The 25,133-nt window shown below is 47.8% G+C and overlaps 3 protein-coding genes, 1 non-coding gene and 1 pseudogene across 4 annotated transcripts; 4 read left to right on the plus strand and 1 right to left on the minus strand.

Moving 5' to 3' along the window:
* Window positions 1–438: 438 nt before the first annotated feature.
* Window positions 439–1,681, plus strand: LOC124671571 (annotated as a pseudogene).
* Window positions 1,682–2,036: 355 nt separating this feature from the next.
* On the plus strand, window positions 2,037–2,110 carry TRNAI-AAU. The gene has a single exon. It is a non-coding gene; the product is annotated as a tRNA-Ile (tRNA).
* Window positions 2,111–3,791: 1,681 nt separating this feature from the next.
* On the plus strand, window positions 3,792–6,449 carry LOC124679108. The gene is made up of 4 exons (XM_047214931.1): window positions 3,792–4,025; window positions 4,583–4,811; window positions 5,104–5,256; window positions 5,633–6,449. The coding sequence occupies exons 1-4, from the start codon at window positions 3,792–3,794 to the stop codon at window positions 6,301–6,303; spliced, it is 1,287 nt and encodes a 428-aa protein (XP_047070887.1). The 3' UTR covers window positions 6,304–6,449.
* Window positions 6,450–7,379: 930 nt separating this feature from the next.
* Window positions 7,380–9,106, plus strand: LOC124678028. Its single transcript, XM_047213966.1, has 3 exons — window positions 7,380–7,959; window positions 8,473–8,645; window positions 8,739–9,106. Exons 1-3 carry the CDS (start codon window positions 7,459–7,461, stop codon window positions 8,872–8,874), a joined length of 810 nt encoding a protein of 269 aa, XP_047069922.1. The 5' UTR covers window positions 7,380–7,458; the 3' UTR covers window positions 8,875–9,106.
* Window positions 9,107–12,890: 3,784 nt separating this feature from the next.
* On the minus strand, window positions 12,891–18,196 carry LOC124674952 (nuclear transport factor 2-like). The gene is made up of 9 exons (XM_047211004.1): window positions 18,140–18,196; window positions 17,900–18,040; window positions 16,666–16,978; window positions 15,863–16,155; window positions 15,626–15,782; window positions 14,560–14,681; window positions 14,420–14,485; window positions 13,876–13,957; window positions 12,891–13,287 (listed from the first exon to the last, which is right to left on the minus strand). Exons 1-9 carry the CDS (start codon window positions 18,194–18,196, stop codon window positions 13,154–13,156), a joined length of 1,365 nt encoding a protein of 454 aa, XP_047066960.1. The 3' UTR covers window positions 12,891–13,153.
* Between the last annotated feature and the right edge of the window lie 6,937 nt (window positions 18,197–25,133).

Raw genomic sequence — 25,133 nt, forward strand, 5'->3', positions numbered from 1 at the left:
GTAGAAATACAATTTTTAAATATTTTTTTGTCCACCTACTCTTCTTCTTTTCGGTGCCCATGCCAGCAGAGCCCAAAGCAACTGGCTGGCCGAGCACACAACAAAGCGAACGAGCGAGAGAGAAGAAACAATTGCTGCAATCGCAGTACTCACTCGAACCTCCGGACACGACGAGACGGAGTGTGTAGCAGTGCAGGTGCAGGGCGTCCAGTGACACGTTACGGGCGAGCAGGGCTGAGCCCCATGCACGCACACACGTCATGCTGATGTGCCCTCCGCCGCCGCCACGTCCCCACGGCTCCTTGCCGGCTTTATATATATGCCTGACCGGCGCTCCCTACACTGCAACTCTGCGGAAGGAGTAGTACCCAGTTACCGCCTCTACGAGGGATTACATCGACATCAGCCCTCACAGTGCTAGACCGCGGTAGCAGTGAGATGGACACCACCAGGACGGAAGGCAAGGGCGACGCCGGCGGCAGGACGGAGGGGGCGGGCGACGTCGCCGGCAGCAAGGACTCCCTGAAGATGGTGGCGCTGCAGGCGCCGGTCACCGTCGAGCGCCCCGTCCGCGGCGACCTCGAGGAGCACGTCCCCAAGCCATGTGAGTATAGACGCTGCTTCAGTCGGGCTAGCTGGCTAGCTAAAACGTGTTCACCATTTGGCTGAGCAGATTTGGCGAGAGCTCTGGCGGCTCCGGACCTCTACCATCCGGAGGGGACGACGGACGATCACCGCCACCACCACAACATGAGCGTGCTGCAGCCTGCAGCAGCACGCCGCCTTCTTCGACCGCGACGACGACGGCATCATCTATCCATGGGAGACTTACAGCGGTATGTGTATATGTCGTGAGCGGTTCCTCTTCATCTGCATATTCCAGCTCCCCTCGCGCCCGTAATGCTGACGAACGTTTAACATATTAATTTGCCTGGTGTGCCAAATAAACATCTAGGATGCCGCGCGGTTGGGTTCAACGTGCTCATGGCTGCCATCATCGCGCTGCTCGTGAACCTGGTCATGAGCTATCCCACCCTGCCTGTGAGTGAACCACCCGACATTTTTCCACTTCAGCAATCGCATGTCTTTGTATGCACGTACCTGGCTGCAATCGAGCTCTGATTTCAGGGTTGGCTGCCGTCCCCGCTGTTGCCAATTTACGTCCGCAACATCCACAAGTGCAAGCGCGCGAGTGACACGGGGACCTACGACAAAGAGGGCCGGTAACTAGCTGACCTTCTCTTGTCAGTCATGTTCGTCGCATCGCATGTGAAGCCTCTGCGTGGTTCAGGTTCATGCCGGTGAATTTCGAGAACATCTTCAGCAAGTACGCCCGCACGTACCCCGACAGGCTCAGCTACGGGGAGCTGTGGCGGATGACCGAGGGGTGCTGGGAGGCATTCGACTTCTTCGGCTGGTAAATTAACCAGGCACCGATCGATTCAGCATGAAGCTTCGAATTTTTGCTTGAGTCGGCTATATTACAACTAGTTTGAGCTCGATGTGTTCAATTATTATCAGGGTTGCGATGAAGCTGGAGTGGTCGATCCTGTACGTGCTGGCGAGGGACGAGGAAGGGTACCTGTCGAGGGAGGCCATCCGGCGCATGTACGACGGCAGCCTCTTCGAGTACCTGGAGAAGCAGCGCCATGCCCAGCAGGAGCACGTCAAGATGTCCTAGATCATCATCATATCGCCGTTCATGGACATGGTGGTGTCAGTGTTAAACTGCTGTGGACTGTAATGAGACCGTGGGTATCGGAGGATCAGTGCTAGGCTTGCGACCCTGTGTATATAGAACGGACCCTGATCCGTGTGGAGCATAAATAATGTGATGTGCCGCTGGTTGTACACAGACGGGGCTTTGTGTGTGATGATGGGGATCGTGATACTGTCCGCCTCCGACCCGCCGGTGTGCCTCGGCTTGATTCGGTCGACAGGGAGGCTGCGTTGTCCAGTCGTGTGTGCGCCGTGGAGAGCAGGCTACCGATCGCACATTTAAATAATATGTATAGGCTGAATATATAAACATACAAGGCCTATTAGCTCAGCTGGTTAGAGCGTCGTGCTAATAACGCGAAGGTCACAGGTTCGAGACCTGTATGGGCCAATCTTTTTTTCTTTATTTTTATGTTTTACGTGGTGCAATGTATAGTCGCTAAAACCATGAGTTTTTTTTCAACGGGAGATTGGACTTACAGGTTCTCACTTTTTGCACAATAGACCCTAGATTAAAGTAGAAAACGTCGGTAGAAGAATCAGTGCTGTTGTAGATGCACCTCCCATAGAGCTCCATGTCTCCCCTACTCCAGACTAGCGTTGGTCATAGGTTTGAGACCTATATAAGCTATTCTTTTTGTGTTTATCCAATGTATTGTACTAGCTAAATCATGAGATTTTTTTTCAAATCAGTGGACGTACAAAGTACATATAGGACAAAAAGAACGTGAATAACTATTAAACAGTTCCTCACATTTTGCGCAACAGATTCTAGAATTGAACTGGAAAATGCAATCACATCTAGCTCCACGAGAGCCTCCTTGGTTTGTTGATGACCATCCGCCGTCGGCTACGGTGCGTAGTGGTCGCCCTCGGTCATCAAGAACGGTAGTAGAACCAACACGGTCGTGGATGCACTTCCCAGAGAAGCTCCACGGCTCCCGTACTGCAAGCTGGCGCCAACATCATCACCTCAACATCACAATGATGAGAGGGAGGGAGCCGCATATCGTGACCACCACCAGTGGCTTGCAGAAGACAGGCTTTATTAACAGAGGCGCCAACAAGACCTTTAACCATTGCCTTCGACTCCAACCATAGGAGCACCGTGCCGAGTAGAAGCATCCACTACTACAAAAATCATTGCCACAGGTTATCTCTGACGGGCCCCAATTCGTGAGAGATGACTTTTTTGGCCACCCAAAAATTGCCCGGAGGTGTTATCCTGATTTGGTGGGGCCAGTGGGACTACAAGTACCCGTCAGATAAGAGGCCAGTCGGGGTGGGGGAGTTGTATGTCCTCTCTGATGGGCATATTATCTTGACTTGTCACCTTGTGTGGGTCATCTCCGATGAGTCTTTGTACTGATGGGCGATTATTAATAACTCCTAGAGACTCCCGACTCCCATCAGAGGTGACTCGGCTCTCTGACTCTTTGTTTTTCTGATGTTTATTTTATCTGTCAGAGGCGTTCGGACCCGTATTATGTATGCCGGAGGTGCCGGACCTTTCGACCGAGTACGACGACAGTGTTATCACCTTGGTCAAAAATTCATGCAGATCCACCATTTTCCCAGTCCTAGGTCTTAGTTGCTTGTAACTTTCGCCCTCCTTTCCCCACTCCGCCGTCGCTATTGCAGTCTTGATTCCTGATGCTTTCCAAACCGACTGCGGTCGTTGGCTCCCTCGACCGTCGTCGTTAGCACCATTGATGCTAGGGGGCGGGATGTGTGGCAGATTCTTTTGTGAACCTGGTCCAATTGTCTAACTCCTTTGGCTCTGATTTTTCTTTTGCGGGATGGAATGTGGTCGCCGCCTGCAACCGTAGCGAGGTGGTTGGGGTGCATGAGCCAATGTACTTTTTTTTTCTTGAGAATTACCTGAGCCAATGTACCCTATCGCCAAAACAAACACACCCTAAACTGCTATTTGGGCCGAAATAATATAACTACGAGTGTGTTCTGGCCTTCTGGGCTTATGCCCTTGGCATCTTGTAGGCTTTTCGTCCTGCTCACCGCCGCCACCCAAAGCCCACGAAACACACCTGCGGACTCAGCGGTAACGAGGGACCATGTTGCGGGCGGCGGCGTCAAAGTGCGCCGGCGGCGCCATCCGGCGACTGTCGGCAGCAGCCTCAGTAGGCGCGAGGAGGAAGCCTCCCCAGGACGAGGGGGACTGGTCCTACTACAAGGAGTGGTGGGGCGACGACGACGGCCCCGGCGACGGGGCACAAACCGTCTTCCGCCGCCACTCCGAGCACGGCAATGGCGTCGTCTCCGTCGTGGCGTACCCAGCCTCCCAGCCGGTAGCTTCCGCTTCCTTTCTCCCTAGTTCACATCTTGGTCTATTTCTGGCTTGAAGAAATGGAGATTCGGAGCTCCTCGTCTGCTGCCTATGCTAGAGAAGCTAACGAACTGAACACCTTTTTCCTCATAGATCACTACGAGTGCGGTCCTCCAAATGTTAGACCTTAAACATCAAATTTCTGTATGAATTGATTGATTCATGCTGGTTGCTGACAAAAAAAAAAGTTTTCATTGTGGTTGAAGAACATGGGGGTAAAATGGTACTACCTCCGGCCCAAATTAATTGTTGCAGGCCATTACTATGTCCAGTTTTGATTCTAGTACCATGTGCATCAATTAACCTGTGCTGGAGGGGGTACCTTTTGTTTTGTCTAACTTGAATATTTCATATGCTACTTATCATGATGAATTGATGACAACTTTGGTTATGCGTTATTACAATCATTTTGAATCTACTCATGTATCCATACTGTACAATATACTATTGATTTTTTAAGAGCTTAGACCAATCTGTTCTGGATTCATACAGAAATGCATTTTCTTTTTTTCATGGCAGGCCAGCGATCAGTGGCCGGTAATGGAGAGATGGCTTCAAGAGAGAAATTCAGCACTATACCCAGAATCAACTGTAGCTGACCAGTTTAAGATACTAGGCTACCAGTGGAGAGTAATGCGCTTTAATGACCATACACGGCAAACTGCTGCAAAAGTAATGGCGTGTTACAGGTCCGGCGGTGATAGAGCATTTTACTCGATGCAACAACCAAATTGTGTAGCTGTTCCTTGTGAGTTCACTTGTACTATGTTTAACCAATCGTAATGATGAATTGAGGATAATATGTCCATGCTGGTTTGTTGTATATCTTCTAGGTCAACAGACATCAGTAACATTATTCCCCTGATTGTTTCTTAGCTGCAAGTGTTATGTGTCGTCAAGATACGATGCAGGTTTTCTGTAGATGAGCATGTAGGTGTTAAATTATATGCAAAACTAAAACATTTTCATTTTTCACATGTTTTTAAGTTTTGATTCTATACCTCATACACATCTGAGTATCTGACAGCCGTTATTTACAGATGCCAAGAGTATGGTATCAGCTGGATTGACAGCACTATCTTGCTGTTCTTTTGATGTCCCTCGAGCAGTTTCTGAGCACGGCACTATGAAAATTCTTTGTATAGGCCATGGTGGCGGCAGCATACCATTATTTTTGGCTAGTAAATTCAAAGGTATGCTACCACTGACTTCACTAATGTTTATTACCCCATATAAATTGTTACTAGATTTTTGTTTGGGTAATTTTGTTTCCTGCACAGCACAAACTGAATTGAAGTTATTACCTTCAGGTCTTTGTTGGCTGGTTAGAAACGATACACCCGGCTTGTGTAACTGCAAAAGTGCACCAGTAATGTGTATAATAACTAGCATCTGAATGCATAAAAAAGTGTAGAAGGATAGGGCCAGCCGGCCAGCTCCGTGCACTAAACTGCTGAAGGCAAATCATTTGATTGATTTTTGGGCTAACACAGCCCTACTGTAGTTGTACCTGTAATTCCTTGGTTCTGCAGTTCTCCACTTAATAGAAACACTTATCATCTGTTTCAGGTGCTGCCGTCCACATTGTGGAAATCGATCCAGTTGTCGTTTCAGCCTCGGTTGAATCCATGGGTTTCCCTGCATCACCTGCGAAAGGGTTATCATCTCACTCCATGCAGCCTGCTGACGCAGACAAGCTGCTGTGGGGAGGCATCCATGACCGTATCTTCCTCCACATAACAGATGCAGAAGATTTCATTGCTACCGATAACAACGTTTACGACTTGGTCTTCATCGACGCTTATGATGGAAACGACATATTTCCCCGCAAGCTCTGGGACATCGACGGGGCATTCCTGAAGAACCTAGATGAGAAAGTACACCCTGTCCATGGCACTGTAGTTGTGAACTTGCATTCTGATTCAGAGCTATGCCCAGATGTTGAAGACGAAGCCCCTTTCGAGAGCACGCTTTCTATGGGCAAGTACGTTTCCCAGGTCTGCAGCGCGTACAAGCAGCACTTCGGGCTGGCCTTCATGGCGGCCGCCCCATGGCTCTGCAACGTCACCCTGGTCGCCTGCCGCGATAAGACGATACTGCGTGGTGCGCCTGTAGGACGTAGTGGTAGAGACTTTGTTCTTAGCAAGCTCCTGTCGAGGTCGAGCATGGTCGAGCAGGCGTTGGACCTGCCGTTTCCTTGCCTGCAGTACGTCAAGAATGGTTTCACGCTGGTTGAATGATCTTTTGATCTTTTATGAACACAAAATCGTCTCTTTTCTTTTTGCGCCATTTGTTCTTGCGGATTGATGAGTTATCTTGAACTCGTGACGTGGTTTCCTGCAACCTTTTCGCCGGCAGTTTGCACGAGGTTGGCGAGATTTCTGTGAAGAAATTGATCACAGAAATTGATTGACTGCTCCGCTTAATTCATGAATGATGGCTGTTTGATTCTCGCTTTTTTTCAGTCCGGAGAGTGTAATTGGTTGGTTAGCGATTTCCCTAAGCACTAGGGCCGGGAGCTCGAGAGTGCATGGCGCATTGTTTGGCGAGAGGCTCGGTGTCTAGAGGTTTGGGCTGGCATGTCTGGTTTATGGGACCGCTAGAGGGTCTTAGGAGTAATATTCTTGCTGATTGTAATGAACCTGTTATCACTGAGCAGCGAGTTTCTGACGCACTATTTTCTTTATCAGGGTATCGAAGGAGACTGGAAGGTTTTTAATGAGGCGGCTCGCGTGCTTTAATGAAGTGTTGTTTTATTGCTAAAAAAATGAACGTTGAATTTGACTTGTGAGGACATATTGCCACAAAGTCAGAGGACGGACACGTGAGATACATGAAACCGGACGCGGATGGCTTAGTTTAGCTGGGTGGATGCATGAATGCCCAAGAGCTTCCTGCGCTTCAGCGCTTGGGAAGTGACCCGCGATCGTCTTGAAGCAAAGTTCAGCTGGCAGATGGCTTAATCTAGCATCCTCTTGTCCTAGAAAAGGGAGAAGTTTGAACTTTGAACTCTGAGCAGGCCTTGTTTTTCCTTCATGAATTGCACTTGCACTAGAGTACAGATGCACACGCATGTAGCATTCCAAGTAAGCTTGGGATCAAACCCCATGACACGTCCTCACTGCCGGTGAAAAGTCAGGAGTCTGCCGGTTGATACATGTAGAATCCAGAGCTCGTTTCTTGTAAACTGGATAATGATTCACGTGCATGCACCCACCGCCATCACCATGAACAGACGCTTTAGATAGAAAAAAAAAGTATATATTAAACTGCCGACATGGACGCAAGTACAAAACACGCCGCGGTTCATGTGATACAAATCAAGCCACGGGAGGCGAGATCTCGAGGAAACCTCACCTTTCCTGCCAGCAAGAAGACGCCCATAGAGAGCACCGATGCTGCTACGGAGCTCCTCCACGCCATACCTGCACGCCTTCCTCTCCTCCTCCTCCCCATCCTCCCATTCCTCTCTCCACCTCCGGCGAGCCTTCTCCGACAGCCACCTCCCGTCCCTCAACCCCAACGACGACAACAAGACCACCGGCCTCCACACCGAGCTCTCCTTCTCCATCTACAACACCTTCAGCACCAAGGCACCGCCCGTCCAGATGGAACCGCACCACGAGCAAGAGCTGGAGGACGATCAGGAGGACCAGGCGGTGGTGCAGCCGGAACTGCCGGAGCTGCCGCTGTTCCTGGCGAGAGGCGTGGGGATCGACCGCATCGCCTCCGGCCTCTTCACCGCCGGCATGGACTCCCAGGCCGCCGCGGCCAGGATGATGAGCGGCGTGGACGAGCAGGTCGTGATGGCGCTGGACGCCCAGTACAAGGAGATGGTGGACGAGCAGCCCGGCAACGCGCTGTTCCTCCGCAACTACGCGCAGTTCCTCCACGAGGTACTGTATGATCTTTCTCACTGCTATATCTTGTCATGATTCATGAACTGTTTAGTCTGAAACCGTGTGCATGACCTTTTCCGATCAAGAGTTGGATGCCTAACAGTCTACTAGCTAGTTCAGTTCGCATAGATGTTCTTGGCATTAGTTCAGCTCCGCAAAAACAAGGGATCGGTTGGTGGTACGTGTAATCTACGGTCAGCACAAATTTAAGCGAGCTTTGGATCTATATGCATCTGCCATTCTGCCAACCACTCGAACCGTGTTAAATAGAACAAATTAAACTTGAAAAGATTCATTTGTTTTTGTGCTTTGGCACTGTGAACATTGTAACTTACTCAAAAAAGCACAGCTGGGAGCCTAGGACCTGAATTCAGCATGGTGGAAAAAGGATGTCAGACAGACTCCTACACTGTTTCTCAGTGATCAAGGCCATTGTCTTCAGAATTCTTATTGACCATTTTAGATCAAGTAGTTGTCCTTGATCTGCTGTGCTGCCAACTGATGAATCAGGTGAAGGGCGACCCCAGGAGGGCCGAGGAGTACTACTCGCGCGCCATGCTCGCCGACCCGAGCGACGGCGAGATCATGTCGCAGTACGCCAAGCTGGTGTGGGCGGTGCACCGTGACCACGAGAGGTCCCTCGCCTATTTCCAGAAGTCGGTGCAGGCAGCCCCGCGCGACAGGTACGCACGTTGCCGTCCACCATACAAAAGTACACTGAATCTAAGCTCCCTCAAGCTGGCCGGTAGCTAACCGTGGTTTGGCCGTCATGGCAGCCACGTCCTCGCGGCGTACGCCAGCTTCCTGTGGGAGCAGGACGACGACGACGATCTCGATGTCGGAGAAGGCGAGCAAGGAGCGCCGGAGCCTCCCGCTGCGCAGCCGATGCAGCTGGCTTCTGCGGCTGTTTGACCATGGTGGCCAGGACAGCCCGAGGCGTGCGTGCTAACGACGTACTTGTACTAATGGTCATGGTCATGCTAGCTTGTATGGTGTTTCTGTGTGATCCGCGAATGATCTAGGTGTGTGTCAAGAATAAATCCCGGAATTGTTGGAGGGGCAAAGGGCTTGGTGACTTCATCTGCAAATGCCAGCAACGTTTTTTTAACAATGCAAAAAATGCAGCCTAATGTTTCTTGGTTCAGAATAAGATCCTGCAGGTTATGCATTGTATTACCCCGTAGTAACTTCCCCATGCTGGCGCGCCTTGATGGCTGGCACATGCCTTCATGCTTCCCTGCAACTGCATCAGGAAGGTAGGCTGAACTCTAGTCGCAGAGAGATTCATACTAATAATGACAGCAGACACTACTACGTCCCAGTAGCAACGCTCAGCTCCTCGATCAAGCCGGCACTTCCTCAATGCATTTCATGATTAAACACCCATTGATCCTCGAGTCGGTGATCCCTTGTATGTGTCAGCTACCACACGAGCATCTCACCGTGCCTTCTGAGTTGTGCAACGGTCTTCACCTACGATGTTTTTTTTTCAAACGAGGGCAAAAGCTTTGCCCATTTCATTGATTAAGATAGGAGTTTTACAAGAAAGTAAAAGGATTGTTACAAATTACAACATTACTCTCCCGGCATCCAATGGCCCAAATTTTTCGCATCGGCTAAGACCCATAGCTAGCCTCCTTTCGAACCCTATCGAAGACGATTTGCAAAGGGCTTGCTTGTTCTTGAAAATCCTATCGTTTCTCTCATTCCATATCTCCCAAATGATGAGCATGGAGAGCGAGGCCAACCCTTTGCGGTTTTGGCCCGTGGTCATCGAATTCCACCACTCCGGGAAAGAGAGCACCGCCCAATTGTTTGTGTGTAGAGGAAGGAGACCCAACCAATCTTTAGCCTTGTCCCAAAGTCTCAAGGTGAAACGGCAATGCACAAAAATATGGTCGATGGACTCCGTGCAACGCTTGCAAAGAGGGCAAAGATCACAATTTGGCCATCCCCGCTTAGCCAACTGGTCGGCGGTCCGTATCCTATTTTGATTAACAAGCCAAGCGAAGAACTTGATCTTCGGTGGAGCCCAAACCTTCCAAACCGACTTGTAAAGTGTTGACATAGTAGACCCTAAGAATTGCACCTCATAAGCGGACTTTGTAGTGTATTGCCCATTATCCGTGAGCCTCCAAGAGATATCATCCTCAATGTTGTCGTTAAGTTGGAAGTTGTCTATGTGGCTCCAAAGGTCAACAAATTGGGAAAGGTGCTCCAAGGAGAAATCTTGGTCGCAGTCAATTTTTTGCACCCATGCATTGTCATGCAAAGCTCGCGCCACCTTCCAATTTTTCCGCTTGGAGGAGGCAAAGATCAACGGTGCAATGTCGATAGGTCTTTTCCCCTCAATCCATGGGGCATGCCGAAAAGGGGTCTTCCTTCCATTTCCAACCGTGATGATGGTGGTGGTATAGAATAACTCCATGTCTTGCTCCGTGCAAGGGTTCCCGGATCCCACCCAAATTTTATTAGGGTCCTTCCACTCCAACCAAGGCCAACGAAGGCGTAGAGCCGTCGCAAATTTATCAATATGTAAGATGCCAAGGCCCCCAAGCTTCTTCGGTCGACAAACCAAATCCCAATTTACTTTGCACTTTGCACCGTAGTATGTTCCTTTGCGGACAAAAGGAAAGCACGTTCGATCTTGTTAATGAAGGTGATGGTGCTCGCGGGGATAGAGAGCGCGGTTAGATAGTAGATCGCTTGGGAGGCAATGACGGACTTCACATGAGCGGCACGGCCGGTCGTCGTGATGTATTTCCCATTCCAAGTGGGTAGCTTTCCGGCGCATTTGTCCTCAAGATGTTGAATGTCTCTCCTCTTAAGGCACCTAACCGTAAGCGGAAGTCCAAGGTAGCGAAGCGGGAAAGATTCCCTCATCACCGGGATCCCTTGTAGGATGTTATCAAGGTCAAGGTTGCCGCATCCAATAGGCACAACGGAGGTTTTGAGGAAGTTCGTGGAGAGCCCAGTGACCTTCCCGAAGTCATGGAGAATGCAAGCGAGGTTTTGAATATCCTCTTTGATCGGAGCCACAAAGATCGCCGCATCATCCGCATAAAGCGAGGTGCGAAGAATATTTTCCCTCCCCTTCAATTTGTGGAGCATATTATGGCTAGTCGCTCTCACAAGGATTTGGGCAAGCGTGTCAATGGCCAAGACAAAAAGAAGTGGCGAGAGAGGGTCCCCTTGCCAAAGCTCGCGGCCGTGTCTAATGGGGAGGCTGGCCACACCATTAAGGAGCACCCACGAGGAGGCGGTGACGAGGAGCGAGACAATCCAATTCCGGAAACGAGCCGGGAAGCCCCTTTTTCAAGAAGGTCAACAAGGTATCCTCAACGAACGGAGTCGAACGCTTTACAGATGTCAAGCTTGAAGAGGAGAGTCGGGGTCTTATTTTTATGGTATCTTGTAGCAAGGTTCTTGACATAGAGGAAATTGTCGTGAATGCTTTGTTTTTTTATGAAAGCACTTTGGGCATTGGAGACAAGCTCATCCATGAACGGTCCCAATCGGTTTGCAAGCGTCTTGGAGAAAATCTTGGCGATGGCATGTATTAAGCTAATGGGTCGATAGTCGGAGATTTCCTCGGCACCCTCCTTCTTTGGCAACAACGCAATATTTGCAGAGTTGAGCCAATGAAAGTTCTCCACATGAAGGTTCCCAAATAATTGGACCACGGCCATGACATCCACTTTTATAATCTCCCAACACCGCTTGAAGAAGAGGCCGGTGAAACCATCCGCCCCCGGTGCCTTATCCCCGGGCATTTGAGCAATAGCCACTTTGACCTCCTCCGTGAAGGGCTCCCCAAGTGAATGCAAGTCCGGTGAAGAAAAATTTAGCTCGGCCGAATTGAAGTCATGGGAGCTAGGATCTCCTCTCCCCATAACCGATTTGAAGTGATCAAAGATGATTTTCTCTTTTTCCTCATGTCCGGTGATCCACCCATTGTTATGCTTTAAGCGGTGTATGTGGTTCTTTCTCCTTCTAGCATTTACCCTCAAATGGAAAAAAAATTGTATTAGCATCCCCCTCCTTTATATTGGTAAACCTCGAAGATTGCTTCTTTCTAGCCCTCTTTACCACGGCAAGAGCGATGACTTTCCTCTTTAACCGAGCACGGAACTCCAACTCCGTGGGAAAAAGTTGCCTCACATCTTGTGCCATGTCAAAATGGAGAATGACGAGAAGGGCCGCGTGCAACAACACCTTCGTGTTGGAGTAGATACTCTTTCCCCACTTTTGAAGGCATTTGCCCATTTCTTGCATCTTATGGTAGAGGATTTGACAAGGCTCGGTATGGATGGAAGGTGTGTTCCAAGCCCTCATCACCACATCATTGAATCCCGGAAGCTTGAGCCAAAAAAAAAAAATCAAACTTGAAAGATCTAGGCCTCCTAGGGCCACTATCATCGACAAGGAGAAGACGGCAATGGTCCGAGAGCGATGAGGAAAGGGCGTAAAGGACATGCGTGCCAAAGCAAAGGTCCCACTCCTCATTGCAATAGAAAGCATTAAGCTTGCATAAAGTTGGGCTCGTCCTCTCATTTGACCACATGAACCAACGGTTTTGCAAGTGGATCTCATTGAGTTCGCAACTTTGGAGGGCATCCCGAAAGCGAAGCATGCGGCTCCGATTGACAAGGACTAGCCACCGAATCCCTTGCGGAGGTTCGAGGGATATGAGCTCGGAAAAGAATCACCTACGATGTTATGCTTCATAGAAACTAAAGGGTTTCGCAGGCTAGCGTCTACAAATTATAAGCTCTGAAGCATGACCTTCGCAAACATGAATAGCTTCAACGGCTGTAATGCCGTACGCTACATGTGCCTGCGGCACAGCTCAGGCAAACATTGCAGCTGTACACATTGCGACATGCTAGGAAGATAAAATTATTACTAAAACTATTGATGGACACAGATCAAATGATAACACTGACCCTTCTTTTTCATGTCTCGGCAGCAGCTCAGGTTTCATTCATACCAGATATGCAGCAGAAATTACTATCATGCAGCAATTGATATATAACTCCCATCTAGAGACGAGGCATGAAATAACGGCTAAGCGATACTCAAAGTTTCCCCAGATAACCGCCCTTTGTTGTGACAAAATTGTGGCCAGGGCCGCACCAGGTAGAGAGCACCAAATAGGATACGACCATTCGCCAGCAGAGAAAATGTGAAACTACTCGTAATCGTCATATTGACGTCCACCCCTCCTTTGGTACCCATTTCCCTTTGACCGAGTAGAGTAATCCGTTTCATAGCGCCCACCATATTGACCCCTTGAGAAATCTGAAGTTCTTCCCCGTCCTCGTCCTGCAAATTGGGAAGCAATAGTTAACACTTAACAGTCCTAAGAAAGGACATGAATTCAAAAACCACAGCCATGTTCTATTGAACTCAAATTGGATAAAAATACATTCTAGGGGAAGCAATAGTTAACACTTAACAGTCCTAAGAAAGGGCATGAATTCAAAACCCACAGCCCTGTTCTATTGAACTCAAATTGGATAAAAATACATTCTAGGGGAAGCAATAGTAGGACATGAATTCAAGAACCACAGCCCTGTTCTATTGAACTCAAATTGGATAAAGATGCATTCAGGGGGAAGCAATAGTTAAAACTTAACGGTCCTAAGAAAGGACATGAATTCAAAAACCACAGCCCTGTTCTATTGAACTCAAATTGGATAAAGATGCTTTCAGGTGGAAGCAAATAGTTAACACTTAACAGTCCTAAGAAAGGACATGAATTCAAAAACCACAGCCCTGTTCTATTTAAGTAAAATTGGATTAAAATACATTCTAGGGGTATTTTTCTCGTCCTTTGAAAGTAGGGATTTCTAATTATGATGAAATTTTATCATGGGGCCATGCTCTATAGGGTACGTGACAGATACTTACTTCCGCCACCACGGAAGATTATACTGCTAGGCCTCCTCTCCTCAACAAATACTTGACGCCCATTCAGCTCAATTGGAGATGCCTGATGTACAAAAGATCACCATAAAAAGTTAAATTCAGGTATAATGACATCATATAGTGGGCATTCAGCCATTCACGGACCACTCTGTCTCGTACATTTCTATGGACATCAACTACTGACTAACACCTGAATACAAAAAATCTAGATGTAACAGTGAAGTCTACTGCTAGTAGTTTGATGTGGTGGATAAAAGATCTTCAACATGTTTTTTGATCATGCATAAAACAGAAGTCCGTGGGCTATGTCCTGTGTACTAGCCTTCAAGAAAAATATTTGCTTTTTTTCTTTCATTTGTTACAGCAGAATTTGCAAAAACATGTTAAGCACTTGGGCATGGCTACTGGGGATAGGAAGAGGATGCAGAAAACAAGTTCGCAATGTAGATGATGTACAAATAATGCAGGAGCATGCCAGACTAAGAAAACTCAAATCAATGACAGCCTAAGAAATTCAAAAACACACCTCCAACGCATTCTGGATGCCCCTCATGCTTTCATACTCAACAAAGCCAAAGAAAACTCCAGCCTCCTGCATATTAGTAAATGAATCAGGAAAGCCAACAGCAAGAACAAAATCTAGATAGAATCACAGAAGAAACAAACCTTGCGACTCCGTATAGCAACTCCATCGGGTTTAATTCTTCCAAAAGCCTGAAAGGCCTTTTCAAGATCAAAGACTGAAGTCGCCGGAGAAAGATTACCAACATACACCGATAGGAACTCTTCTGCCAGAAAATAAAATCCATCATTTAGTCAATAGATAACCAAAAAGATTATGTCCACAGAAATTTTTAGACATACACAAATACCATACACAATGGCACATAAAAGTTAGTGTTTTTCTTTTGCAAGGATGACAAAACAGGATCAAATGGCTGTGGATAAGAGACCAAAAGTAAACTCAAATGTATACGGTTCAGTTTTCTGCACTTCACATGCACATACATCCAAACACAACTTCAATTAACGACCAGGTCAGAAAATTTACACTTGAAGGTCACATACATAAATCATTAGCATACTCATGAATCTAAAATAATGTGCAGCTCTCCCTCGAAAAGAAATTTGAATGTGCAGCTTTTAAGTACCCAATAAGCTATTCCAGCAAGAAAACACAGCATGACCGGTTTTCGTATTCTTAAACGCGTCAGTTAATCAGTGGCAGAAAGACAACTAGCATGCATGAGTAACGATGATTGCAGGGAAAATATCGTCAAGCAAATCAACAAGCTAGAGATAGCATTAACTGCCATAATTCAGGATAATGTAGCATCTCTTGAAATATTGAAATAAATAACATAGGAGTGACTACAATCCAAAAGTAACAAAAAAGACAGTGGTGTGTGTGTGTGTGTGTCAAACGAGAGCTTCCCCACTTAGGATTTCACCTAACCGATGAATTGGGCAATAAAAGGGAGATTTGGTGACATGCAATAATATGACTTCAAACCACCTAACACAGAGGATGGGCTTAAAACAGGAAAGTTTGAAACAAAAAACAAGTTGAAATCCATTCTCGGTGCTAAAGGGCAAAGGGTGTCAACATAGAACAGTCAATCATTAATGGATAACTGAAATTTGCCAAATGTTAGAAAATGGCAAAACATTCACAAGGTAGATCCGAAAAGATTGAGAAGCGGGAGAAGGTGAGTATACAACAGAAAGAAACCTTCATCCTCGGGGACACTGGCATCCCGACGAGTGTCCAAGTTGGATTTCTCTTGCACTGCCTGTCGAACTAGCTGTGACTCTGCAGTCCCCACCATAGCCTTGTTGACAGGATTGGAGTGGATAACCTGATGGCCAGCGGGTCCTTTTGTTCGCAGCTGACAAATTTGCAACCAATCACCATAAAGTTGAAACTAAGAATTTGGCATGATTAAAAATGCACTACATGTTTGCTTACCACTGAAGCATATGTTTGCTTAGGTGGTTCTCCCACAGGTTCTTCTTCAGGGGCAGGTGGGGAAGGAGAGTGGGGAGGAGCAAGAGATGCATCCTGTTTAATGTCTGCTGTACTGGGGAAAGAGGGAGTAGGATATTCAATATGAGTTTCTTCGTTGATTGGAGCCTCATACTCCAAAGGATCTTGCTGCTGCATTTCATAGTTCTCATATATAATACCACTCTCCCTTTCCTCAACATCAACAGGAGCTTCAAACCCATTTGCTTCAAGTTCTTCAGCCACATAATCAGATGCTGAGAATCAACCATAAAAGAAACTCTTATCACTACAACTATGGCTACAACTGAAGATACTATTCCTCAAGAAGAATGCAGAAGAATACACAAATGATATGTAAAAATAACAGAAGCTGGGAATTTGTCTAGAACGGAGTACTACCTAAAACTAGGACCATAGTTATATTACTTAGAATGGGAAGGGGTAAATTAATCACTAAAGTTGGCAAAATGAAACATGATAAGGGGATTCAACAGTCTTCAGGGGGGAAATCAAAAGAGATGCTCCAGGCGAGAATTTGTGATGACTATATCTAAATAACACATAACAATAAAACCTATATGCGAAATAGAACTAGCATCAAGATGTACTTGATACATAGACAATATATGTCATAGAACAGCTATCATCAGCTATGATGTAATTCAAATTATAAAAGCACTAAACAGAAGTAGCTCAACCACAGGCAACAGCGAGTGACAGTTATTTCGATGCACAATTCACTTGAACACTGTCAGGAGCAATACCTGTTTCAGTCAAGGTATTAGGAGCAGCCATATGGGGTATACTGTCAGCAAAACCGTAATCAGCAACTTGGTAATGAGTATCGTACTCATCACAGATGAACTTAAAGATGTCACTGTACACAAAAAATCCATCTGGTTCGACCTGAGGAGCAAGAACGAAACTCTGGGAGAATCTCTTGCGTGAAGGGTAGCCCTTGAGTTGCACTAGACCAGTGACCAACCCAGAGATGGATCCACCCCATGACTCCAAGAAATTAGCCGTTCTAACCTCAACCTTGTGAACATTCATGCACATCAATATATCATTGATTTCCTGCATAATTTAAGAAGAACAAAGGTAAGGCAAATATACTAGATAATGAAACTGGGACAGTAGGTTGCCATACTACAAGTTTGCAAGCTGAAACGAACAACAAAAAAGCTATCTATAAAATAATGATTCCGCTAGTTCAATGACAGGGTTTTCGATATTTGAAATATGAAGCATGAAAAATCACAACAAGAACAAAGAAGTATAGTCATCAGGCATTTAGCATTAACCAGGTGTTCAGAGAAAGCCTTGTAACCATACCAACCAACTTATCATGAAGCATAGGTAACAAAATATAAAGGGTGCCCGGTAAAAACTAAGGTAATAAAACGATACTTGTGCATTTCAATTGCACAGAATGAGAGACCAACTTTAAATAAGAGATCAAACCACAACCCGCGAACTCTGCCCTGTTTACTCTTGAACACTAATCTTTTACTTCCAGTGATCTAATATAACAGCAGGAAATGGATGGAAACAAAATGGAGAATACGAAAGTTCACATCAACTGATATACACATCCACACCACTAGGAGACTGTTTGAGCACCAGATCCTGAATCATAAAAACTTGTGAACCTGGTAATTCTAGTGTTTTTCCTAATACAAATTACATGAAACCACTTGCATAATAATCGTTCCAAAAGGCCCTAAGTTTCTTCATCCCCAGCAACACAGAAAATCCCATCACAAAACAAGGCACTGAAAACTAAGACAGTAGGCACATTCAGTCGGGTGCATACTCACCAGCCATCTATCAGAACAGAACAGAAGAGAACAGGACAGGACAGGCATGAGGATGCATTGCACACCACCCACATGTACTTGGTAATTAACACGGCATGGGTCACGACTATCGGCATCAGTGGGAGTAAACACAGCAGAAACATGACTACTACTAGATTGGGTGTAGAACTTTAGATACCTCGACCGTCTCCCCAAAGGCGGAGTCGAGGGTCTGGCAGTCGAGCCTGACGACGGTGCTCCCGGCCGTGTAGAACTGCCTGGCCAGCTCCGGGGTGTTGGCGAGGACGCTGTAGTAGCCGCGCAGGAAGAAGGACCCCACCTGCCAGAACCCAAAACCAAAACCCTACGCGTCAGCCCAAAAACCTCCGCCCGCCCAAAGGGGTGTAGCGTTTTGGCCCGGCGGGCGGGCGGCGCTCACCTCGAAGGCGTAGGGGTGGCCGGCGATGCGGTGCTGCTCCCGCCGCAGCTCGTCCATGGCCGCCACCGAAAAACCCTAGCGCGGGGTGCGAGGGTACGGGGGAGGGGGACGAACCGGGTCCACGGCGCGCGCGCGCGCGCGGCGAGAGGAAGGGCGCGGCGGCGGAGGCGGCTAGGGTTTCCGGGGCTCGCCGCGTCGGGCTGTACGGGGAACGGAGGCGGAATGGGGAGGATGGAACGGGGAGGGAGAGGAGGAAGGTTTTAAAATGGACTCGCTGCTGGTCGCCGCTGCCTGGCTGGCCTTTATTACTGCCTGCCTTCCTTTCGCCGTCCCGTTTCCTTTGCGGGAGCCGCGTGGTCGGTCGGTCAAACCGATGGAGGGCTTCGGTGGCGCGCCTAGCGCCCGATGGAGGGCTCGTGGAGTTCTGTGTCCGGAGGATCTTCTCGGATCCAACCTGTCTTCGTGTTCGTATGTGTAGTTATAGGTTTGGATATTCTAATCTACGGTTCTCATATTTTGTGTTGGTTGATGCTCTATTGCGTTGGTATTTTGCGGTCTTAGCATGACGACTTCCCGTCCGTCTACTGCAACAAACTAAACTTCGACAAGCTTGTAGTCTTCGGCTTCGGTGATGGAAGGGTGAGGACGACGGCGTGCCTTCGGCTCGCTCCAGCGCTCGTAGTCTTCACTATGGGGTCCAAACACCTATTTGTAATTTTTATTAACTTTGGTGTTCTTTATACTGTTGTTGATGATCGGTGGTCCTTTTCGCAAAAGAAAACCCAACATAGAAAAATTTACATAAGAATCCTAATACTACAAAAAAAAAATCCTAGGAAGTTCTTTTCGTCAAATAAGCACTTGTGGTTAGAATATGTACTTCCTCCGTCCCAAAATATCCAAAATATAAAGTGTATAAGCTAAGTTAAAAGTTAAACCCTACTAAATTTTACCAAATATGTACGAAAAATATAAACATCTACAATATAGAATATACATATTGAGGAAATATACTTTATGGTGAATCTATTAATACTGATTTAGTATTTTAGATGTTCATATTTTTTTTGTATAAACTTGGGCAAACTTAGAAGATATTGACTTAACTTTTGACTGAACTTATATGTCTTAGGCTGGTGCCAATGCATAGCCTCACTCTCACCCGCCACGTCAGCTTTTTCCCTCACTCTCACCCCACTCTCACCCCACCTTGCCAATGCATGGGCTATAGTGAGAGCTCTCACTTCTCTCTCCTCCACATCAGCTTTTCTCTCTCCTCGACATTAGCTTTTCTTTTTCAGATTACAACATTAAAAATAATGGAAGGAATTTATTTTATTGAACTAAAATTGTTACCGATTACATCATAAAAAGAAATTACATAAAAATTTGAAAAAATTACATAATCTAGGCATTATGAGCCCACACATGCTCAATCAAATCTTGCTGGAGCTGTGTATACACCGGTGAGTCCCTCATTTCGTTGTCCATCCGAATCTCGGCCGCTAGGCTTGGTGGTGCATGGTGGTGTATTGCGGGGCCGACATTGGACTCAACGGTCTCATAGTCGTGCTCCAAATTTGTACCACGCTCATCGTCGATGATCATGTTGTGCAGAATGACACATGCACGCATGATCAACCCAAGAGTACGCCTCGAGTAGGAGCGTCCCGGAACTGCTAGAATGTTGAACCTAGCCTTCAACACTCCAGGCACACTCGACATCTTTGCGCCAAGCTGCTTGAGCAGCAGTGAACATTCGCTGCTTTTCACTTTGTGGAAGAGTAACACCTTTCATGAACACCGGCCAGGAGGGGTAGATGCTTTTCGCTTGCACCCAGACGATCACGTCTGATGAACTCTCGGCGCCGTCGCGGCCGTCTTGGCTCCTCCTCCTCGTTCAGCATCTCCTCCTCGTACTCCGCCTGGAATGCATCGATCAGATCACCCTCTATTCCGTTGCTCGAACTGCTGGACGAAGACATGGCGTTGAGAGGAGTGGAAATGGAGAGTGGAGGAGATGAAATGGGTGTGGAGTGAGTGAAACCATATGGTGGTATTTATAGGGGGGGGGATGAAATTTTAGGGTTTTTTTGAAGTACCAACGGCTACCCCAACGGCTAGCTGAGGTGGACGAATCAGATCGCGCCACCTCAGCTACTACCGCCCCACTCCCGCCCCTCTCTCGCCCGCTCTCGCCCGCCTATCGCCCGCCTACCGCCCGCTCTCGCCCGCCCCTCTCTCGCCCCGCCCCGCCACCGCGCCGCCCCGCCTATCGCCCCGCTGTCGCCTCGCTGTCCTCTGCGTGGTTTTGTACCGTAAGCCATTGAACGGTATATGGGTCAATGAACCCAGTGTCACAAATTTTCCATCTTTTGCATTCTTGAATCTTCATTCTGCATAATAGCGTACAAAAAAATATAGTGAGGATAATTACACGCAATGAACGAGCTGGGCTACAGACTCACTTACAGAGATAAATCACATACAGAAAATAGCGGGGTGAACGATTGTATGTCCTTGTATTTTTCTGCTAGTATCTTATTGTAAAACACGTTGAGCGGGGGCAATGATTGGTTTTTATGTTCTTCCCGCTTGCATTACTTTTCGTCCGGTGCCTTTCGATATATGACTTCTTAAGAGAGCGATCATAGTCTGATGGCGCATTAGCCACATGTGCTGGTAGTCGCTCAAGCAAGTCCACAACGTGCTTTCTGACTTTCGGATCTACTATCTCCTTTGGCTGCGGATTTTTTCGGTGCTAATTGTCTTTTCATGTCGGCCTCCACGGCGTTTATGGTTTCATCATCGGTCAGATCATAAGGTAACTTGGCAGGAGCCTCCTTGGCTTTCTTCCGAGTAGTACTACTAGTCGACGAAGCTATGATCTTCCGCTTTTTGCACCCGGGCTTAGTGCGCGGATCAGTCGGTTGAGGCGACAGAGTTAGCTGACGTGCTAGAGTCGGCTGAAGCACCGAAGTAGGATGAGGTGGTGGATTTCGAACCGTGTTCCCCCTCCTAGCTCTCGTTGCGCTACAGTTCTTGAGCCTTCCTCTCCTTGCTCCCTCCGCCGGCCTCTCTCCCCCTCGCCGCCGCCGGCCATGGTGGCCGACGGTGGGTGGGAGAGAGGTTTGGCTTCTTCTAGTTTTAGTTCTTTTAGTTCTTAGCCTTCCCCCGGCGAATAAGGAGGTGGTTAGATCCGGATCTGCTGATGCTTCTCCTCTTGTTCTTCGATCTGTTCTTGGAACGAAGAAGAGCATCGGTGGATCTCATGCTACCACCTTGATGCCGCATCCATGGTGGGATCCTGCCTCGGCTGATCTTGCCCCTTCCATACTGTAATAAAGTGGAGGCTCTTGATGCTGCTCTAGCGAGTGCTCAGATCCGTCGACATCGACCTCATCTCTGCTTACCTCCCAGATCCGTGGCAGTAATCTTGGGTCTGATGGTTGGCTGCCTTCCCTGCAGTCGTGGTGCCGTGTTTCGAGTGCTTTTCTGAAGCAGCGATGGGGTTCAAGATCCTTTTCTTCATGGAGCTTTTCTGCAATGTCTATGATCTGGGCGCTGATTTCATTGACCAAGATGGTCTCTTCAACACCGGTATGCTCCGGCAAGTCTTCAACCTCCTTTTGGAGGCCCTTCATCAACGCAGTCGCTGGGAGCTTTGCCAGGCCAAAGGCAAGTGGTCCTATCCCCGCCGCCGTCTATGGATGTAGCGAGCTGCGTTTGTTGCTCCGCAGTGGAGAAGAGGAGGAACTAGATTGTGATCTCAGATCTTTTAGCAAGGTCTTTCCTACAAAAGCTAGGGACCTATGTGTGTTTTTCTCATTCTCTGGGGTCCTTTGTAATATATATGTACCTCCTCTGTTGTTTTAATGAAAGGTTCGAGGCCCTTCTAGGGCGCTCCTCTGTTCAAAAAAGAGAGGATGCGGTGGTGGAGTTGGCTGAGGCACCGGAGTCGGGTGACTGCTACTATGAGGAGTCGGTGAGGTAGAAACATGATGTTTTCTTTTGATAGTACGAATGACTTCTCCCAGTGTCATCCCCCCTTCGCCTGCAGGGAAGTCAAGCTCCATGCCCTCGTATCCCTTAAGAACTTCATCCGCCCCTACTCAATGCAGGACAAGATGTACACCCATAGTATATGTACCACTTGCATCTATGCATGCATTCCATATATACTTTGCAAATGACACATGTATCATATGGTTAAAAGGTCTCACTTTGGTCCTAAACTAAATGAACCAATGATTGACACCTGCTTATATCTCCGTTAATTGCACATAAATAAAGAGCACCTGAAGCATAAAAAAATAGTTGGTACTAAAATAATAATGAATCTATACTTGAAAAATCCAGATAATGATATGGTTTTTAAAAAATGATTTCTTCCAAACTCAAGTACTGGTGGAGAAGGGAAGCCTGACTCATTTTCACTTCTAAACCAATTGTAGCAATATTTCGAATTGCAATTAAGAATTGATTAGACGTCGAATGGGCCAGGCAGCTGAAACTATCATTTGTACTGTAGCAAACATTAATATGCAATTCAGATAATTATCCTACAAGCTGGAGCATTATATCACTTTGGTCCTGCATATACTAGGATTTTCTTCTCGTGACATTTTCTTCGGCAAGCTGCAAACAGTAACCCTAGGCTCCTATCTTTAGAGCATCTCCAACAGGCGCGCTAAATCGCGGCGCGCTAAACCACCGATTCTGTGCGCTGTAAACAGCTACCGCGCGCTGGGCCGTATTTCCCCCCGCCGGACGCGCTACTATGCAGCGCGTGCGCGGGCGGAAAAAATCGTCCTCCGCCGGGCGCGCCAAAATACAGCGCGCGCGGGCGCGGAAAACAGTTTTGTGGACTATTTTGCAATCACAAAGATCAAATAATCACACATAATTCATGAAACAAATGATGTACCATAATTTAAATAGACACAAAGTGCAACATACATCACATAGTTCAAGAACGACACACAAAATGACGTAGTTCAACAATGACACACGACATATGGTTCAAATGGACAAAGTGGAACACATATCACAAATGCATATCACACTTCCGCATTTTCCAAGTCAACACCTTCTTCTTCTTCTTCCTCGTCATCTTGGGTTGAAGGAGGAATAGTAGCATTCATGGAAGACACGAAGCCTCCCGGTGGTGCTCCCATACTCCCATACACACCACTCACCGAGCCTCCCATGGTCCCTCCAAAGACTCCTCCATAGCTTGGTCCTCCCATGCCGGCCATGCCCATGCTTCCCATGCCTCCCATGGTGGGCATGGGCATGCTTCCCATGCCGGCCATGCCTCCCATGCCTCCTCCAAACGTCGGCATGGCTCCTCCAAACATGCCTCCTCCAAACATGCCGGTAGTGGAAGTGTTCATGTTGGCTACCAACAATCTCTTTTTGGCCAACACTTCATCGCGAAGAAGGTTGATGTACTCCTTTTGCCTCTCATCCATATGGGAAGTATCCATCAAGAAAAGCTTCCTCTCCTCCTCCGCTAGGCGTGCATGCTCCTCGGTGGCTTGCCTCTTCTCCTCCAAAGCCAACTTCCTCTCCTCGTTGGCGGCAATCCTCTCCTCCAAAGCGGCTCTCCTAGCTTCAATAGCATCCATAGCCTCTTTCTCCAAGTTTCGTTGCATCTTTCTATCTTCATTTGCTTGCAACCTTGCATTTGCAATCCTTTCCATAGCCATGGCAATGTCATCATCTCCGGCCTTCTTTTCCTTCATTTCCTTGGCGGTCTTCCTACCATGCACATTCCTCCGCTCATTGTTGACGGAGTGAGGAGTGGAGCTTCTCTTCTTCCCTTCATCACTTGAATCATCATCATCGATGATTGTTGCATCACCGGTAGCATGGGCCGCCATAGTTGCCGCGCGTCTTCCACTTCTCTTCATTCCCTAGCACGTCATAGCAATGATGCAAGGTGAATGGCTTGCCAAGAATCTTGTTGCCTTTCTTGTTCTTCTTTCCCACATCCCTAAACAATCCTTGAGCCATGGAGTTCTACACATATGCGGAAAAGAAAATTGATGAGCTATATGAAGTAGAACCGTATTCTTCTCATATGAGCCATATGGTGAACATAGTAGAATTACTTACCCTATCATTCTCATTAGTGCCACTTGGATTGAGAACATCGATGTTGGCTTGCACGCCCGCCCATTTTTTGCAATCGGTGTTGATGCCGGACCAACGGGACCGAAGTGACACTACTAGGAAAAGGCTTATAGCCGCACTTCTTACCGCCGGCGAGTCCAATTTAAAGATGCCGGCGGTAAGTTACCACCGGCGAGTTGAAATGGGGTTGCCAGGGGTAGTGCAGTTACCGCTGGCGAATTGGAGTTGAAAATGCCGGCGGTAAGGTGGTCCGAGAGCCCCTGGATGGATCTTGCTTTACCGCCGGCGAGTTTGGTCCGAAAGTGCCGGGGGTAAAATTCGTACCACCGGCGAAATAGATTGGATCGCGCTGGGATTAAAGTGAGTTGGAATGGACCAACCAGGCCGAATTTACCGCCGGCCTCCCAGAATCCTTTTCGCCAGCGATGGAGAAAATAGCCCCGCCGCCCGCCAGCAAATTCGCCAGCGTTATTTGGCCCTATACCACGCACCCAGTCCTATCCTCTCAAGCCCCTCTCCCATCTTATCCGCTCGGCCACCAAATTCCCCACTCATCCCCTTTTCTTCCACGTTGAAATCAAGCACCGCCGCTCCGCTCCATGGTGGTTCTCGCCGGCCGCCCCTGCCACCAGATTCCCTCGACGACGCCCCCTTCCCCCACCACTCAATCCCTTCTCCCCCAATCCCCGAAACCCTAGATGAGTCCGACGACCTCCGCCTACTGCAGGCCCTCCTCCGTTGAGTCCGTTCAACCCCGCCGCCCCTCCTCCGCCTTCCTGGCTCGATGCGCCAGCCATTGGCTTCGCCGCTCACAAGCGGCGCTCCTGGCCGTCCGCTGTCACCATCTCCTTCAAGG

The sequence above is a fragment of the Lolium rigidum genome, chromosome 7 (genome assembly GCF_022539505.1).
Source record: "Lolium rigidum isolate FL_2022 chromosome 7, APGP_CSIRO_Lrig_0.1, whole genome shotgun sequence".
Taxonomy (NCBI): Eukaryota; Viridiplantae; Streptophyta; class Magnoliopsida; order Poales; family Poaceae; genus Lolium; species Lolium rigidum.

Coding starts and splice junctions, on each gene's coding strand:
- LOC124679108 (XM_047214931.1), top strand. CDS start 3,792: ATGTTGCGGGCGGCGGCGTCAAAGTGCGCCGGCGGCGCCATCCGGCGA. Junction 4,026..4,582: donor CGTACCCAGCCTCCCAGCCG/GTAGCTTCCGCT, acceptor TTTTCATGGCAG/GCCAGCGATCAGTGGCCGGT. Junction 5,257..5,632: donor TTTGGCTAGTAAATTCAAAG/GTATGCTACCAC, acceptor CATCTGTTTCAG/GTGCTGCCGTCCACATTGTG.
- LOC124674952 (XM_047211004.1), bottom strand. CDS start 18,196: ATGGACGAGCTGCGGCGGGAGCAGCACCGCATCGCCGGCCACCCCTAC. Junction 16,979..17,899: donor CCTTTGGGGAGACGGTCGAG/GTATCTAAAGTT, acceptor TAAATTATGCAG/GAAATCAATGATATATTGAT. Junction 14,682..15,625: donor CAGTGTCCCCGAGGATGAAG/GTTTCTTTCTGT, acceptor ATTTTCTGGCAG/AAGAGTTCCTATCGGTGTAT.
- LOC124678028 (XM_047213966.1), top strand. CDS start 7,459: ATGCTGCTACGGAGCTCCTCCACGCCATACCTGCACGCCTTCCTCTCC. Junction 7,960..8,472: donor ACGCGCAGTTCCTCCACGAG/GTACTGTATGAT, acceptor CTGATGAATCAG/GTGAAGGGCGACCCCAGGAG. Junction 8,646..8,738: donor CAGGCAGCCCCGCGCGACAG/GTACGCACGTTG, acceptor CCGTCATGGCAG/CCACGTCCTCGCGGCGTACG.